This window comes from Leguminivora glycinivorella, chromosome 1, assembly GCF_023078275.1.
Source record: "Leguminivora glycinivorella isolate SPB_JAAS2020 chromosome 1, LegGlyc_1.1, whole genome shotgun sequence".
Lineage (NCBI taxonomy): Eukaryota > Metazoa > Arthropoda > Insecta > Lepidoptera > Tortricidae > Leguminivora > Leguminivora glycinivorella.
In genome coordinates this window covers 36,651,181-36,669,503 of record NC_062971.1, presented here as the reverse complement: position 1 = coordinate 36,669,503, position 18,323 = coordinate 36,651,181, and the positions used below count along the sequence as shown (strand labels likewise).

The following is an 18,323-nucleotide window of genomic DNA, read 5'->3' as shown; positions in this document are numbered from 1 at the left end:
TTGCTCCGCCGGGGACCACGTGCTCCGGGGACCACGTGCTTCGCGACCGCGGGCTGCGCGACCTGCGGGCTGCGGCGGCGGCGGCGGCGGAGGGCGCGGTGGAGGAATACCGCGCTCCAAGGAGGTTTGAATTTCTCCGACGAATGGGTGAGCAGATTCATATTATTTTAGAAAGAATATGTTCGGTTTCCGATTCGGTGCGGAGGCCCCAAGCCACGTGTCGGCGCCGAAACTTACTGTAGCGCTGCGATAGCGCCGCTGACCGCGGCAGTGTTGTCCGCCGCGTCGGCGCCGCCGAGGTTGCGTAGAAGTTGCCTCCTCGTTAACGACGGCCATCTCTGCGGTGCCGCCGAACAACGTTGTGGCCGCCGCATAGGCGTCGCGTGCGACGCTGTAAGTATGTCTGCTGCTGCCCCGACGCGAGCGCCGTGCCGTTAGTGATCAGTCGTCAATACGCAGGCTACCAGCGCGGCCACCTTCTGCCCCCGCCACAACACGAGCCTGCTGAAGCTGTCCACCAGTATCGCTGGCCGCCACGCTTATGCTGGCGCCTCGATGGTGATGCAGAGCGTTCGTCTGCCGTGACAACGCCGCGATCCTGCCGAAGCTGTCCACCAGTATCGCTGGCCGCCACGCTTATGCTGGCGCCTCGATGGTGATGCAGAGCGTTCGTCTGCCGTGACAACGCCGCGATCCTGCTGAAGCTGTCCACCAGTATCGCTGGCCGCCACGCTTATGCTGGCGCCTCGATGGTGACGATGCAGAGCGTTCGTCTGCCGTGACAACGCCGCGATCCTGCTGAAGCTGTCCACCAGTATCGCTGGCCGCCACGCTTATGCTGGCGCCTCGATGGTGATGCAGAGCGTGCGTCTGCCTTGACAACGCCGCGAGCCTGCTGAAGCTGTCCACCAGTATCGCTGGCCGCCACGCTTATGCTGGCGCCTCGATGGTGATGCAGAGCATTCGTCTGCCGTGACAACGCCGCGATCCTGCTGACTGTCCACCTGCTGTAGCTGTCCACCAGTATCGCTGGCCGCCACGCTTATGCTGGCGCCTCGATGGTGATGCAGCGAGCTCATCTGCCGTGACAACGCCGCGATCCTGCTGAAGCTGTCCACCAGTATCGCTGGCCGCCACGCTTATGCTGGCGCCTCGATGGTGATGTAGAGCGTTCATATGCCGTGACAACGACGCGAGACGCGACCCTGCCGAAGCTGTCCACCAGTATTGCTGGCCGCCACGCTTATGCTGGCGCCTCAGTGGTGATGCGGAGCGTAATACTGTTAACCGCTGCACAGGCGTCGCAATCCTTCTGCTGCGTCTGCCGTGACAACGCCGCAAGCTACTTGAAGTTTTCCACCGGTGTCGTCGGCCGACACGCTCATGCTGGCGCCTTGATGTCGCCTCGATCGCACGAGGTAAGATTGCAGACGCGGCGACCTTCATCGCGCCACCGAGCGCAATACTGCGGCTGCCGCGAAGGCGTCGCTAATTTTCCTGCCGCGTTTGCCGTGACGACGCCGCGAACTCTGTTGATGCTGTTCACCGATGTAGCTGACTGCCACGCTGGCGCCGGTGCCTCCCGCGCTGACGGCGGCGACCTCGAGAGGGCCACCGAGCACGATACTGCGCGACGCGACAGGGCATCGAGACGCCTTTCGAGCTGACGACGGCCGTCTCAATCTCACCGCCGAACATAACAGCGTCTGCTGCAGTGACAAGCTGGTAAGATTGCTGATGTGGGCCCCTGGTGCTGCTAGCCGCCACGCTGATAACGCCCGTCGCGCCTAAGATGTCACGCTCACCGCGAACACTGTCTTCCCCTACAATGGTGGCACGACCACGACTATCCAGGCTCCGTCTGCTACGGTATCGTTGCAGACTCTGTTGCTGACCAGGCTGATACTACCCTCCAATGTGACGCCGGGCGCCGCTATCAGCTGACATCCCGTACACTATGGTATCCACTCTTCTCTTTCCAGTTCCCGTGAAGTACGACTGTATTTACACTCTATTTTGACCAAGGACTCCTCCGTCGCCGAAGTGAGAACAGATAAATTCTTAAGATGCTACGTCCTAACGTGGTTTGGAGACCCATAGTTGAACGAGGTAAGACGTCAATAACCGGACGAGGAGCCGCACTGCTGCGAGGGTGTCCTGACGATGTTCGCGAGCTATCTAATCGGAGAGGCGCCTCGCGAGAAGACCCTGTGATTCCTGTACATCGCTCATTGTGTAGGTCAAAGACATCGTAAAGGTTTGCGGAATTAAAAAAAAAAAAATCCCTTTCAGAATGTCCAGATCTGAATTCGAGCCAGCGTCCTGCAACCTGAGCGTGCGTCTGTTTACCGGGCGGACACCAAAACCGATCGGCAATCTGGCCGCGGGGGTTCCAAGTACACGACGATTTCCCGGAGGCTTGTGGCGCCCCTGTCCATTCGAGAGATTAACTTATTCGCCGAGCCTCTAATAAACAAATTGGGAAAAATAAACCTGCTTCGCCTTAGTGAACTTCAGATTCCAGCTCAAAGCGAAAGGGGCCAGGAACTCAGGAGTACTTCAGTAGTTATCATCTGGCTCGACTATACTCAATTAATATAGTGCTTGATTCGATCGTAGAACCTGATTTCATAAATTTCACAACTTTCGTGGTCTACAGAGGAAGGTTGCACCGCTGCAGTTTCCAGCATTACCTCGTACAGCTGCCGATAGCTGTAGGCCAATCGCCCCTGTTTTGCTTGCATCTGCAGCCCGATAAGACCTTCAATAATCGGAACATTGTACGAAGTAAAGCTCTTCCGATGGAGAATAATCTTCAACAGGCGGTGGCGCTGGCGACTGAAGTGACATGCAGCCGGCTTAAGGTTCGCATAGCACTATATGCTATGCACAGTTCAGTTGTATGTTATGTTATGCTGTACGATGGCAGGACTACATCTCTTCTGTTACGAGTAATTACGACAGTAACTGCTGACTCCAACAGACTGTCGTACGAGGTCAGTATGCACCCCCTGGGAGCCAAGTAAGTGACCTTCGGTGACCTCGCCTTCTTCTGCTTCGCCCGTCATCGTACCTCTTCGTCTGCGAGAGCCCTGCATTACGCCGTACAACGGTACGTATTAAGCCTCCGCCACACATAAAGCGCATTCCGCTTCGCTATCAGCGCGCTGAATGCGCGTGCATTCCGCTCGCGTCCCGCGCGCGTTGCGCTCGCTATCAGCGCTCGTTCGTTCCCGCTAGCGCCCACTGGGCGCAACGCCAGCGTTAGTACGGTGCACCGCCATTATTGCGCTCCGCCTACGCTCTTAAAGCGCGCATGTGTGGCGGTGTTAAATTCACCCCTTGACCTGCTACCACGACGTGTTCAGCAACCACCAGCGATGCGACACTGACGTCTCCACCTCTCAGTCTACTCTGTCGACCTTCATTGCACGAAGTAGAAATCCGTCGCATCGGGTTTTGGATTAGGTAATGGATTACCCTAAGAGTCAATGACTGACTTAAAGAAATCGACTGATACCTCCGTCCAGTGTAGTAGCAATCGACAGCGCTCGTACTTTTCATCTTCTAGGCTAGTCTTACCGAGCGATCGGTATCCTCAAATGCCCTCACTAAAAAGAGTTCAGAGTTCAGGAGTCTCGCTTGCAACCGCGCTCGCTTGACGCGAAATAGTCTGATCGAAAATACCAGTATTGTAACAAATAGCCCTTGGGCACGTGAGTGATGACCTTTTTCTGTGTTTGATATGGACGTAAGACGTTGGACTTTAAATAGTCATATCAAAGCTAATATTGATTTAGATAATTTTTACGAAGGGTTGACAAAAGCAGTATCAATTACGTTACCCTGCTACAGTACAGATAGTTACACTACTTTTACAGTTAATTTCCACACTTTGTGTCTGAAATTGGGTTTATAACCTGATAAAATAACGTGTCTGTTAATAATAATAGTGTATCTAAGGTTTTTGTATCTTGTTCAAGTCAGCCTCGCCTACATCTTTTTTTTTTTTTTGGTTTTGATCTGCGATGTATAATAATGTCATTTCTCTAACTATTCGCTGACTAAAGCTAAACGTCATCACGAAAATTACAAACGGCACAAATAATATATTTTATTCAATAAAATTTGTGATCATCTACGCATTCGGCACTTCTCCTCAACAATGAGGGTAGCTGGTGGCGAAGGCGTGGCCAGGTGGGGAAAAACAGGACTACCAACATCGCGGCGGTGAGACCGACTTACAACGAACTCCTATCGGTGATCAACGACGTAAAGACATGAAGGCAAATTTTATTGGAAGGATGATCATTACGCATTGATACCAGGCGTAGGACATTATGAAGGCTTTGGATGTTTAGTGAGTAGGACATTATCTGGCTGCTAGTACAATGTAGGTAGTACCATTTTGTGATCAATGATCATCAATTTGTTCTCCTTTAAAAATAAGTTACAAAGTAAAACTTAATTTCTATTTTTTTTTGTTTGCAGGGTGTTTGGAGCCGTCCTGTTCCACCTCCTGGTCCTCATAACGAACCTAAAGCTGTGGATGCAGGCGCGCTACCATACATTTTACTTCGTGCTCAGCATTGTAGCGTCAAATGTTGTTCTACATGACTTTCAACCTCGTCTACTCTGTTATTAACGTGTAAGTACATATACATAGGCAATCCACGATAAGAAGTTTGAGTTTTCTTACGGTAATGTCGCTCGTCTGACTCTGTTATTAAGTCTTGGTAAGTACATATACGATCCAGAGGCCGTGAAGTCTCACCCAGGCAGACATTTTCCACTTTTAAAAATTTGCAGACGCTAACAGAAGTTAAAAATGATAAATTTGCAACAATGTTCACAGCCACAGCCTCGCAGTGCAGATGTTATTATGAACGTCAAACTTTAATGAAATTATGACGTTTACTTAACGCTTGCAAAGGCGGGCTATTAAAATCTATGCAGACTTATCGTGGGACGATTCTATTAATGTTAGACTCACCTCATTGGCCTTCTAGTAGTACTTAATCTTTCGTTTACGCTCTTATGGATTTGTTACTATTTTATTACGAATTAGAAATGTCTGCAAATGAAATGATATTAGCTAAACTTATTGGAGAGGAGTATGTTTGGTGTAAAACTGAAGAATAAATGCCGTAACATCGACATAAGGGAAAGAACCAAAGTTAGAGACATCCTCACACACATAGACATGCAAAAATGGAGGTGGGCCGGCCACACTGTAAGATGTAAGACCGAAAAATGGAGCCAAAAGTCCTCATGTGGCACCCCAGAGATGGTTCAAGAGCTCAACGCCCACCACTCAAACGATGGGAGGACGAAATTATAACCACTGTAGGGCCTTTCTGGACTAGACTGGGCAGGCAGAGGAAATACTGGAAAGAGCTGGAGGAGGTCTATGCCAACAGGCACACTGAACTACGCGACTTCATCTAAACAAACAATCATAAACACTAGACCGCGTTCAGAAGAAAAGGCTAAATAGATAGATAGATAGAAACTTATTGAATTTACGACCTCGCGATTCTGGATTCACTAAATGTAAGGGCTGATTGCACGCTCATATTGGGCGTGCAGCGGAGCGGTCGTTCTTAAGTCAAATAATTGAAGCTCATACAAGTGTCCTGAGTCGACGCGACGGGTGGACGCACACTCTTCCGCTCCGCTGCACGCCCCGCCGAACGCTCCGCTTCAAGCGTCTACTCAGGCATTACACTTAGTTTATCACTCTACAAACTGAATACCTACCTGCAACTCTAAAGAATCATTCACACTTTGGTTATTTTTAACCTTTTTGGGAATACCTACAAATTTTTCTTACTTGTTTCAGACAAATAGACGGCGCAATACTAGGCACGTACACCCGACTCTGCTCGTCTCTGTACTTCTGGCTACTCAACGTACTAGTTGTGATCGCGACACTCGCGCCCGACTATTGCTATCGGTACTTCTTAGACAATAATAGTAAGCAGTTTGTGGACACTGGAGGCACTGTCTTTACCACTAGGCTGTGAAATGTGAACTAGTGTCTTGGGGAGAGATGAAAATGTATCTACTTGACTTGATGAAAAAGTCATCATCATGACTGGTAGCTATCTGTTGTAGGTTCGGAATATTGGCTATCGGCACTACTTAGACAGTAACTGCAAGCAGTTTGTTGACACTGGAGGCAATGTTTTGACTACTAGGCTGTGAACTAGTGTCTTGAGATGAGAGAGATGAAGATATCTACTTGACTTGATGAACAAGTAAAAACTCGTTTAATATGAGATGGCTATTGGGCTATAATTCGATTACTTACTTAATATGAGACACAGGGTAATTTTATTAAAAAGTCAAGTTAGCTGATTAAATAAGTAAAACTATAAAAGACGCCAAGCGTCAAATCAAGACGATAACGTGACATTAGTGATAAGTGTTTAATAAAATTGAAAATATTTTATGTAAAATTAATTATTAGGTATATTTGAATAGGTAAAGAATATTTATATTTATAAATTTAATTGATAAAATCATTGCGATTAAGTTCTAAGCTTAAAATTTTTGACAAGCAAAGAGAGTGTTCTTCATGTTATATATAAGATAGTTTTTTTTTCAAATTCCAATAAGATGTAATTTAATTTCAACGTAATAAGTACCATACAATTATAAAATTAAAAAAAAAACAATTATTAACGATAGTTAGGGGACCTATTTTTTTTCAATTATGTACCTTATTATAGTATTATTTTATTTACTTTATAATTCACCTTTTTAGTGTTCACATTTTAGTAACTAAAATAATAATTTTAATATAATTGTAGACACCCGTTTCTTATAATTTTTGTTAAGGTACCTAAATAATTCAAACGCACATATTTGTATAAGTATTCGCTACATTATACTAGCAAACGACTTATATAATTATAAAATAATTATGAAACCAGTTTGTACCTACAAAAATAAACTTACATTATTTCAGAAAAAAATACAAAATTTGTTAAATATTGTACAACTCAAGTTAATTGCGAAAATTCAATTAATCAAAAATGTATTTTTTTTAAAATAATACCAGGGGCGGCTCACTCCGCGATCCTATCGCCGCGCTACAAGTACATGCCGGCGGCCGCGAGTTCGCGGCCTACTCAGGGGTGGCGCGCATTCTCATGGAACGCACGTTCGCACATTCTAATTGTTACTTTACGTCGCGAGTTTTTTTTAAGTTTCATGTGCGATTTCCGCGTGTGGAATGACTAATAAAGCTTAGTTAAATTGACATCATGAATAAAATAGCACAATTTTACATAGATCTACTATTGATTGAGTCCCACGGAAAAGTTCAATAAGGCTTGTGATGTTGGGACAAACAAAAATATATAAATACTGTATATATACCTAGAAAGTACCCAAGACATGAATATAATAGTATAACATTTTTTGCACATATTAATTCGTTTTAATCTATAGGCAACCCTATCGTCCGACGCTGCGCACGTGCGGCTCGTTTCTTTGTTAGAATTTTGTAGGCATTAAAAAAGCGGCATTTCGTGAACATCAAAGCAGTGGGCCTTCTGTACTTGTACTATTATATATTCTGTGATAATACGATGGATATTAGTATTATAGGTAGGTACATTATACATATATTTTAGTGCGAGGGGCCAATGATTAAAAAACCTAGTTAAGTAAATAGTTTCCTAGTCATTTGTACTACCTAGTTAATAATTATTTTTAAATTTATTTAATTACATATATTTGTATAAATTAGTGAATAAATAAAAAAAACGAATTATAGACGGTTAACCAAATCTTGACGCTATAAATGTCGCGAAATGGAAATATTTTTTTAAGTACCTATTTAAACCTTCGTCCCTACATTTTCTATCAATTTTTATCAACTCGTCGATGATTCCGCCAACGTCAAGGTTTAGGAAGGCACGCATTTTATGAAGACAGTTGGCCGGTGAGCCCTACGTTTTTCAAAATTGTCGCCTTTTTTATAGTGCTAAGTTTTGGTTAAGAGAGCGTTCTTGGGTCGACCGGCTGGTGGCCGCCCGGCGGGTCGACCCAGGTATCGCTGGGAGGACAGTGTGGTGGAGGATCTGCGTCGGCTTCAAGTCAGAGACTGGCAAGAGGCTGCGCAGGATCGGGACAGGTGGCGATCTCTCGTTTCGGAGGCCAAGATTCACTTTGGATCACTGAGCCACAATAGTTAGTTTAGTTTTTTAGTTTAAGTTTTGGTTGATAAGTATCTAGTTATTTTTTTTATTCGTCTAGCGACGTAAAAAATGTTATGAGTAACTGGATGGCGGCGCATAGTTCGACCTAAAATAATCAAAAATTAATTATGGCACCATTATTCTCGTACGAGTAACTGTCACTCTTTGACGTAAAAAATATGACAGGATTTTTTATGATAACTAATTGTTCAGTAGTATCTTCTTAGTAGTCTGTGGTGCCATATAAATTTCTATATGTCGCACACTAAGAATTGAATGGAATTTATTTACTCAACCATAATAAAATTAGGGACTTATATTTGGAGCTGTGCCTCTGTGATAGTAATAAATATAGTTTTATCTTTCTCGATTTATATCTACTTATTGCAAAGTAAAATACCTCAAGTTATATTTTATTTATTACATAAAAAATTGCAGTATTAGTTTTTAAGAAAATCGATAAAAATATATTTTATATTAACAAAATAAAAGTGTTTTAATAAAATAAAATAATTGGTTATCCCTGTGGATAGGTGTGGAAAAAGTGGATAGGTCTGTACCTATCCACTTTTTGAGAACTTAATAATATCTGCAGTAAAGTGAGTTTTCTAAAAGGTGTTTTCAGGGATGAAACGAAGCTAAAAATTTGCACACCGCAGCATAACTCATAATCTCATCGCATTAAGTATTATGTCATTATTAAAGTAAAACGATGTTATTTTGCATCGTGTGGATACAATTTATTAGGTAAATCCTGACCAGAAGTATATGACGATTGTTAAGAAGGCGCTGTTATTCTGATGTATGCGGTGACAGTTCAGTATAATATATAAAGAAAATTATAATATTCTTATATAGGTAAAAATAAGTGACACAAGACACAATCATTATAGGTAGGAAAACCCCAACATCAGCTCGTGCTTACTCACAAAAAATACTGACTGAGAAATACACCTTATACTATCGAAATAAAATTTATTATTATTAACTATGGGGGCTATCTAAAGTACCTAACAATGAGATGAAAATATCACGATGATAAGTTATTGATAAGGGATCTGGATATCGGATTGTTATTCAGTTTCAGCGTGCAATATGTGATACAAATATACATGTTTTTTTTTCTGGGACGCATGCCCTAGCCAAGTTGATGATGGCAGAATCAGTTTGTGGGCTGCCTCGATGGTTTTTGTGGTTTAGGACCATATTTTGTTGTTGGGTAAGTTTCTTTTTTTATATGCTCACTATTTGACTATAAAATTGGAATCTTATTTTACAGATATTTTGTTATCCTTACTTTAAATGTTAGCTGTTTAGTGTCTGACGGGTCAAAAGATTCTTTTCTTCTCCATTGATGGCCAGTGCCTGCCCCCCTAAGTTGTGTTTTAAGTGTACCTATCCCTGACTTAGTAAAAGTGTATTGACCTTATTTTGATCTTTCACTAAACTACTATGTACATGTCAAAATTAAGCCCTTGATAGATAAATTAAAAGAAATGAGTTGAGCTGTTGATTAGCCCAATTCGATGTCCCACTGCTGGGCAACGGCCTCCGTTCTCATTTTCTCCAATCGATCCTATCGAGCGCATCATCGATATTTTTCCACAATATAATGCGTCCACGTTGCCACTCGTCCGGCTCGTCCCACTGTCTCTTTCTCAGTCTCCCTTTATCCCGGTCTGCACCTTATAATGGTGTTTTGTGGGTCCCACTCAGGAATAATTATAATTTTGGACTATCTTTCCGGTTGCATGCGGCTGATGCGGCTGACATGTCCAGCCCAGTCCCACTTAAGCTAAGCACTAGTAAGACTAGTAATTTTAGTTTATCATTCAGGTGAATAAAGAAGATAGCACGGCAAAAACCCGTCTCATCGAGGTGGGAGTGACATCTGGCAAGCGGAACAACAAGATTGAAACGACCCGATACTCACTGCTTACTTTCGTGCCTAAAAACCTGGCCAAGCAGTTCCGACGGGTCATACATATTTGGCCATTTCTCAAAATTTTGGCACCGACAGGTGAAAGATTTGCTTTTTTTTAAATGTCGCATTTTTAAAACAAAATTTGTAGGGATCGTTTGAATGCGTCTCAAGCATTTCAAAAATGTCAAAGGCACCGATATCAATTAATTATTATAGAAGTTATGATCGATTAAAATTCAGGTGAACGACATCATGATCAGGTGAAGGATAAATATACACAGGTTATCGACAACAGCAGCAGGTTAACGACAAATTAGTACAAATTTGTATGACACATTTGACAAGTTAACGACAAGCGTCGCTAACCTGCGTCCGTAGTCGATCACCTGTAGTTTGGTGATCATTCACCTGATATGGACGTCATTCACCTACCTATCAGCATTATAATAGTTTTTAACCGCCGCCCAAATCTCAAGGAAGGGGGTCATTAATATTTTATACCCGACACTTAAATAAAATTATAATATAATAGCTACTCTGAAGTATAATGAAGTGACTTCACTTCAAGCAATCACTTGCTTACTGACACGGTATTTAGACTATAATTAAGATTTCATTTTTTAAAGGGGGCAAAAAACAAATGAAAAAATTAAAATATGTAAATAAATCACAGAAGAGTTACTTTTAATTTTAAAAATATAAGGATACTCATTATTATTATAATACTCATATTCTAGATTATGTTTTAATACTCATTAATGATAATAATACTTATTGATAATACTCTGGCTTATGACAAGTGATCGACGTGTCGGTTTCCTGTCACTGAGTCGTTCACCGGGCTTTATCGCACAGGTGAAGGACACACACCACAAAAAAGCAACAATCCTTTGAGAAATGCAGCCTAAACCGATATAACAGTAATACTTTTCTCATTTAACGCACAAAACAAATATTGAAGGTGTAAAAAAGTATTATTACGATTGGTAAATTTACCATTTTTGTCGTCACCCTGTCCCAAAATGTCGTTCACTTGCCTATTTTAGCCAGGTGAACGATGCACAGGTGACCGACAAAATGCCAGTTATTTCGCCAAAACTCAAAAAGTATTTGCCGAACGAACTAAATATTTAGGTGCCTAAAAATAAGCAACAAAATACGAAACATATGTTACAGTTAATGCAGTATCTCAAACAATAACCAGTTTATGATTGACAGAATAACGACTACTTACCCGTTACAAACTCCCGTTCGAGGTAATTAAAAATTCATATTTTCTAATCAAGGCGTAGTGAGCACGTGCCGTTGCTTGCAGGTGATGGCCGATACTGGCGGCTTCGATTCATGTGGGGTGGGACGGCAGAGGTGGAGTAGGGATCGCACAGTGCTTGCGAGTTTGTCTCGACAGGTCAACGACAAAAACGGCCGTGGACAAACTTTAAAGCCAAATAACTTGGAACATAAGTGTAATGTTATTATCAGATACTCTAGTTTTAAAAGTTAAGGATATATGCAAATAAAATACAGCAATAAAGGTAAGCAAAGTTAATAATTTGTGTACTTTTAACAACTCGAAACATGAGTACTCCGCGTTGGGACACGGAAGGTGAACGACAAAACTTAGTTACAATTATTATTTATTTCATTAATATAAAATAAATCGATTTCAAAGCATCAGGCCTCTATGTAAAAACTGTCTTTTAATATGTATTGATAATTTATTTATGAAGATATTGTATACTAAAAAAAAAGTTCTAACATAAACGTACTGACAGGTGGGGGTGGCAAAATTTTGAGAAATGACCATTTACTTTGTCATAGTTACCATCATTGCTTTGGCTATAGGTAAGTAGATGTTTCAGAAATAATAAATAAAGTCTGTTCCAAAAACTGTAAGATAGGAGATTAACTACATAACTCTAGGAGGGTTTAGCCAAATTTACAATCGTCGAAAATATCACTCTAACATTTGTGGTAGCCTCCCAATATTTACCCATGTTCGGTTATAGGTACTATAGAGAAGTTAGATCCCATATCAGTGGGATTAACTAGTCAAATCGATAAGCTTATGTTTTGAAATGACGGATGACTAGACTATAATTTAACCACTCAGTTTTTTTAGTAGCTCCATTAGCTGTCACCTTTATTTTACTTGGACGGATGACTAGATTATAAATAGTTAAAATCGCTGTGTGATACTGCAGTTGATGATGTTTATAATGCAGCCATAAGATATAGCTGAGCCACCAAGCTGCTGAGCAGCAGCCTTTAAGTTGATTAGACGGCAACGCCGACACTGATTCGAGGTCGCTTTAAGGGTTGCAAGAGAAAGCATAGACCGATTCTGCTTCAAGAAGCGGTAATGATGATTTAACAACATTTTACAGATAGCCCAGTGTCTTACCTAACAAGTATCGTGCCTCTCGGCTTCATGGTGTTGGTGACAATGCCTCGACTAATTCTGGTCTGGAGACAGCTAGAAGTATTAAATTAAATATACCAAATGAACATCTGGCAGCCTTGGGTCCAACCGGTCAATAGTGGTCAATAGTTCTATCCTTAATGAGTCACCAGATGGCGCCCCAGTCACGCCACCCACTGATGTCAGAAAATCGCCGCCATTTCACGCCTCTCACACCTACTATTGTTCGGCTAACTTTCGGCAATTCTGCGACCATTATTCGACTATTCCAAAACTATCGAAAGTTCTGTGAATGGCAAGTGATTTAAGATGGACCGTGAAATTGTGGAATTACTTTTCAAGTGGTCTTTTGTTAATGGACGAGGTTGGTGGTCAGTTGTTACAAGTAATCATCATAGCCTTTTGGCAAATTGAAGAAGTGGCGCTGATTGTCACAAATACACTTAATCTAAAGTCAGATTTTGGAATAAATAGTAGGTTATTATTTAAAATAGTAGAAATGATTAAAAACGTAATGTGGATTTGACATCTTTTTAGGGTTCCGTACCAAAAAGGTACAACAGGAACCCTTATGGTGCGACTCTGTCCGTCTGTCTGTCCGTCTGTCACATTCCTAAATATCTCGAGAACTACTAATACTATCAACTTGAAATTTGGAATAGTTGTGAACATTGTAAACCTCTACAAATAGAAAGTATAATTTTTTTTAATATATTAATTTTAATTGTAGAAAATGGCCAAAATGAAAGGGGGGCAAACTGTAAATTTCAAGTTACTAGGTCAAGTGGGGTATCGTTGGAAAGAGCTCAAATTGAACGTAAATAAACTATTTTTTATAATTTTTTTGTTGTGGAAAAAAAAGAATTTTGAAGGAAAATGTAAAAAAAAATACCGTTCCCCCCCCCCCCTTATCTCCGAAGTTTACCAACGAAAAATTATGAAAATTTTAGTAAACATTGGTTTTATGCTATATATTACAGAAAAAATATAATCGTGTTTGTATTTTGAATACTTTTTTTTTAATTCACAAAAAACTTTTCAGATTTTTACTTTCAATTTACCCACTCTTGCGGATGTATATCGTACTTAAAATTAATACGAGATGTTACGTAAACCATCTTCTGTCCAATAAAGTAAAAACTGTTTAAATCGGTTAACATTATAAAGAATTATCCCTGAAAAACCAGGTCGCGCAAATTAGTTAGCAAATTGACCGGGAGATGGCGCTATACACTATAATACTCATTAGTGCCTATACTTTTGTCTTCTAGTCAAGTCATTAGAGTTATATGAAAATATGAGATTATTTTTACTAGGTAGTTTGAAAGAAAGTTTGTACGGAACCCTCGGTGGGCGAGTCCGACTCGCACTTGGCCGGTTTTTTATCTTTGGCGAATGTTTGTTTCAGCCCACATTGGGTGATTAGAAAAGGTGCAATTTTTTGCAAAATAGTCATATGACTTTTTTTTGCATTATTCAAAATTTAACCCTTAAATGCATGACCTTCACCAAATATTTATTCATACTTGAATTTTGACACGCTGTCAATAGAGTCAAAAATGCATGATGCATATACATATACATCACTATGTATTTAAGGGTAAAATGTCAAAAGTGCAGTAAAAATAAAAGATCTAACTGGATAAGAATCACAGACATTTTAACCAACTTCCTTTTATTTCAACCAATCATAATATCTACTCGAACATTCTCGTTAAACGGAGATCGGCGTCTTTATGTCTCTAACAAGCTTCTTTGATATATTTTTGTTACAAAATAATGTAGAGAAGCAGCTTTGAAGAGGTTATTTGCTTTATAAATTGAAAAAAAATAATAATGTGCCTAAGCTGCTGGTAATGATATTGCATTATGTAAATCATAATGACATTAAATGAACTAAAGGTAAAACAGATACGAGTAGTATAAGTATTTGAAGGGTCCGTTTGACAAAATTGCAGAAACAGTACTAGGTAGTTATGTTTTTAATTATAGTATTTGTCAATCGGTCGTTCTTTCACCTGTCCTTCCGTTAATCCATCTATTTGTCCCTATCTATATAACTACCAAGGCAAGTTTACTCGTACATGGAAACAATAAGATGTTATTGATTATTAATGTAACTGCACTTGGAACAAAAACCTTTGGCTCTTTTATTATTGCACATTATAAGCAGTTGGTGGAAAAAAACCGGCCAAGTGCGAGTTGTACTCGCGTTGCAAGCGTACACTGCAAGAAGGGCTTAAGCGCCTCCTTTTTAGTAGGAACTTAAGTCATTTTTGCGAATAATCGATATTTTGAACAAAACGATGTAGCCGGCTAGTCAGCGGAGAAATGAAACAAAGGTTCTTCAAGTAAACAATATAATATATAAACTAATATATACAATAAAATGGGTAATATCTGTCAGTACGCGAGTAGGTAGTAAAAGATCGTCACTGGCCTCAACGTTCCTTCTGCTGGTCTTCGTCTAGCCGTATAACGTGGTCTGTCCTCAGGTGCCACTGCGCGAGTTGTACAGAAACCAGGCTGAAGATGTTCCAGCGCTGAGTAGTATAAGCAGCGACGTTCAGCAAAGTTCTTCTTAAATTTTAAAGTAGAAGAAAGGACTGCAACAATCGTGCGTGCTTAGGTCTGCAGTCGGAACCTAGCCCAGGCCTTATTCGCTTTCGCGAAACAGTGACGTACAATAAGACTTGGATTAGGTTTCAACATTAAATGAATAAACTTAACTATTTACACATATTATACAATTATAAGTACCTGCATAAGAGGCAGCCCAACACAAACACACTGTTTTTACAATAGAAGTATTTCACAAGTTTTAAATGCAATTAAATAATTAGCACTTGATATGTATATGAGCCTTCCCCGGCAGAGAAAATTTTGTGCAAAAAAACAAAAGACGCGTGATATGGCCGTACTTTTTCTTCTTAGCGGCCAGTGCGCGCGGCGACTGCAACATGCAGGTTTGCCATGTTACAGTACCCCTCGCGCCCAGGAGAATTTTCCAGAATAGAACATGAGGAAAATTCCAGAAAGAAAAATATATAACACTGTTTATAATTTCAAATCTTTAATGTGCCATCTCCCTATGGCACGCCCAGTGGAATCAGCTAATTCATACACAAGAGGAGAAAGCTTTTTTAAAACAGTACACTTTACAAATTTGGGAGCAAGTTTAGCAGTAAAATATTTACCAGCGTCACTTAACTGATAATTACGACGCCAAACAATATCGCCTTCATTAAACTCTGCATGTTTACGCCTTAAATTATAATATTTACAATTTTTTACATGAGCCTCCCAAATTGCAGCTTGCACTTTGTCGAGAATGGGCGACAAGTGGCCTAAATTCTCAGCGTATATGTCACGTGGTGCAAATATGAGGTCGTCATAATCGACTTCACTAGAATTAGGGGCACCGTAGAAGGAACCACATGGGACAAGCTCCCTTCCGAACACCAGAAAAGCAGGACTGAACCCAGTGACTTCATTAACACTGGTGTTGATGGCAAATTGGATCTTAGGAATATTAAGATCCCAATTTCTATGATCGTTTTCTACAAACGAGCTAATAGCTATCATTAAAGTCCGATTGTATCGCTCCACAGAATTCACTTGAGGACAATATTTAGGAGTAAAGTGTACTTCAGGAATCTGATATTTACTAAAAAGGTCTTGTAAATCATTGCTAATAAACTGAGCACCATTGTCCATTATAACAGTCCGCGGAAAACCATGTACTATGAATACAAAATCCTCCAAAATCTTACATATTATACTCGACGTTGCCTTTTTAATGGGAAATATTAAGCAGTATGTATTTCGAAAAGCAACAATTGACAACTAAAATGTACCGATTTTGTTTACGAGTCATTGGTAATGTGCCAATAAGATCAATGGACAAACACTGAAACGGTCTGCAACACTCTTTGGGTTTGCCCATAATTCCCAAAGTTTGATGATTCTGGTACTTATACGCTAAACATGTCTCACATCTTGCGATATATTTACAAACTAGTTTTTTAAAGGTGCGCGGGGCCCGAGGGCCCCGCGGTGTTCTTAAGTCTTTTTGCTTTGGGGTGATCAGACTGTTGTATGTCTGACTAATTTGCCTCATGCACTAACTACTGTAGTAGTAGTAACCGTGGTAAGAGAAGACTATTACTTATTAGTATATAGTTTATAGTATGTAGTTTTAGTTTTGACTTGAGTTTACAAAAGAGTTGGGCGTGGGAGCACTGTCTGCCCGCAGCTCGGCCTGCGGCCTCGCGTGCTTGGGAGCCTCTCTGACACGCTCCGGGCTTTCGGCCCTCCGCGTAATTACTATGGGGGTTGTAGGGAAGTTGAAGCTTAAACACGACCCAATAGTAAAAGTGTCTTGAGAAGCTCACGACGGGCCTACGGCCTGCGGCCTCCGGCCCGTCGTTTCGCTTCTCTAAGCCACTTTTACTATTGGGTCGTGTTTAAGCTCCAACTTCCCGGTCCGCCGGCAAGCCTATCAGGGACGCTCCGGGCCTTCGGCCCTACGCGGAGCTCGGCCTTCGGCCTTCGCTGGGTTTCGAGACACAGTCGCTTTTAAGACACTTTAACTATTGTTTTCCTTGGGAGCACTGTCTGTCCGCAGCTCGGCCTGCGGCCTCGCGTGCTTGGGAGCCTCTGAGCCACGCTCCGGGCCTTCGGCCCTCCGCGTAGTTACTGTGGTGGTTGTAGGGAAGTTGGAGCTTAAACACGACCCAATAGTAAAAGTGTCTTGAGAAGCTCACGACGGGCCTACGGCCTGCGGCCTCCGGCCTGCGGCCTCCGGCCCGTCGTTTCGCTTCTCTAAGCCACTTTTACTATTGGGTCGTGTTTAAGCTCCAACTTCCCGGTCCGCCGGCGAGCCTATCAGGGTCATGAACGACCTGGGACCTCTGACTATGATGGCTTCATAATCTGTGGCAGTAAGGCTTAGTGCACACGTTTATTAGGCGCATTCCACGAGGATGTCCCTTACGAAAATACTTTTGTCTCGTATGGTAGCTACTTCAATGAAATCCGTAAAGCTCCAAACAACTGCCAATTTCTTAGACAGGCCCCGTAGCCGAATGGCATTTCTGCGATGCAAAACGCCAACGAATCGCCGCAGAATGTAGTCTGGCTCTGTCGCGCCAACACGCAAGAGCGACAGAGAGATAGAGAGCTACGAAAGAGATATTATCGTGAGCGTTTCGTGAGCGTTTGTGCATTCGGCTACGAACACTGGTGAATGAAATGACCTAAAAAAACATGAAATATTATAAGAAGCAAAATCGCTATCTTAGCCTCTTCAAAAGTATTAAACATTCCATTTTGTAAGAGACTTCTTCTTAAATTTACTATTAAGTTCGTTGATTATGCTTAATGAAATGTTTGCGTTAATTACCTAACCACAAACCTAAAACTATATGCAAAATGTAAATTTATTTATGGAACGTAAATAAAATCAATGCTTGGATTTTTTTTATTATATCGGGAGTGAGTTTTTCTGCGCGTGCGTGGCAGATTTAACGGTCGCTAACAGCGATCAGGGAAATTAACTTCTTAACATTACAGTATGTTCCTGTATACCTACCTATCCCTATCCCTATCCCTATCCCTATCCCTGTCCCTATCCCTATCCCTATCCCTATCCCTATCCCTATCCCTATCCCTATCCCCCCCCCCTGGAGCCTAAGTTGGCCATACAAATAGACCACGTGAACCCCCCCCCCGGGGCCCCGGGCCTTTACCACGTGACCCCCCTGGG

At 41.7% G+C, this 18,323-nt stretch overlaps 2 protein-coding genes across 2 annotated transcripts in view; both read left to right on the top strand.

The window, feature by feature from the left end:
- Positions 1-7,044, top strand: part of LOC125242410 (phospholipid-transporting ATPase IF-like) — a 69,247-nt gene extending 62,203 nt beyond the window's left edge. The window contains 3 exon segments of the mRNA XM_048151247.1: positions 4,492-4,600; positions 4,602-4,648; positions 5,843-7,044. Coding sequence (XP_048007204.1) covers positions 4,492-4,600; positions 4,602-4,648; positions 5,843-6,026 — 340 coding nt within the window. The 3' untranslated portion in view covers positions 6,027-7,044.
- Positions 7,045-11,933: 4,889 nt separating this feature from the next.
- Positions 11,934-18,323, top strand: part of LOC125225347 (phospholipid-transporting ATPase IF-like) — a 28,520-nt gene continuing 22,130 nt past the window's right edge. Inside the window, 2 exon segments of the mRNA XM_048129018.1 lie at positions 11,934-11,979; positions 12,522-12,616. Of these exon segments, the coding sequence (XP_047984975.1) occupies positions 11,934-11,979; positions 12,522-12,616 (141 nt within the window).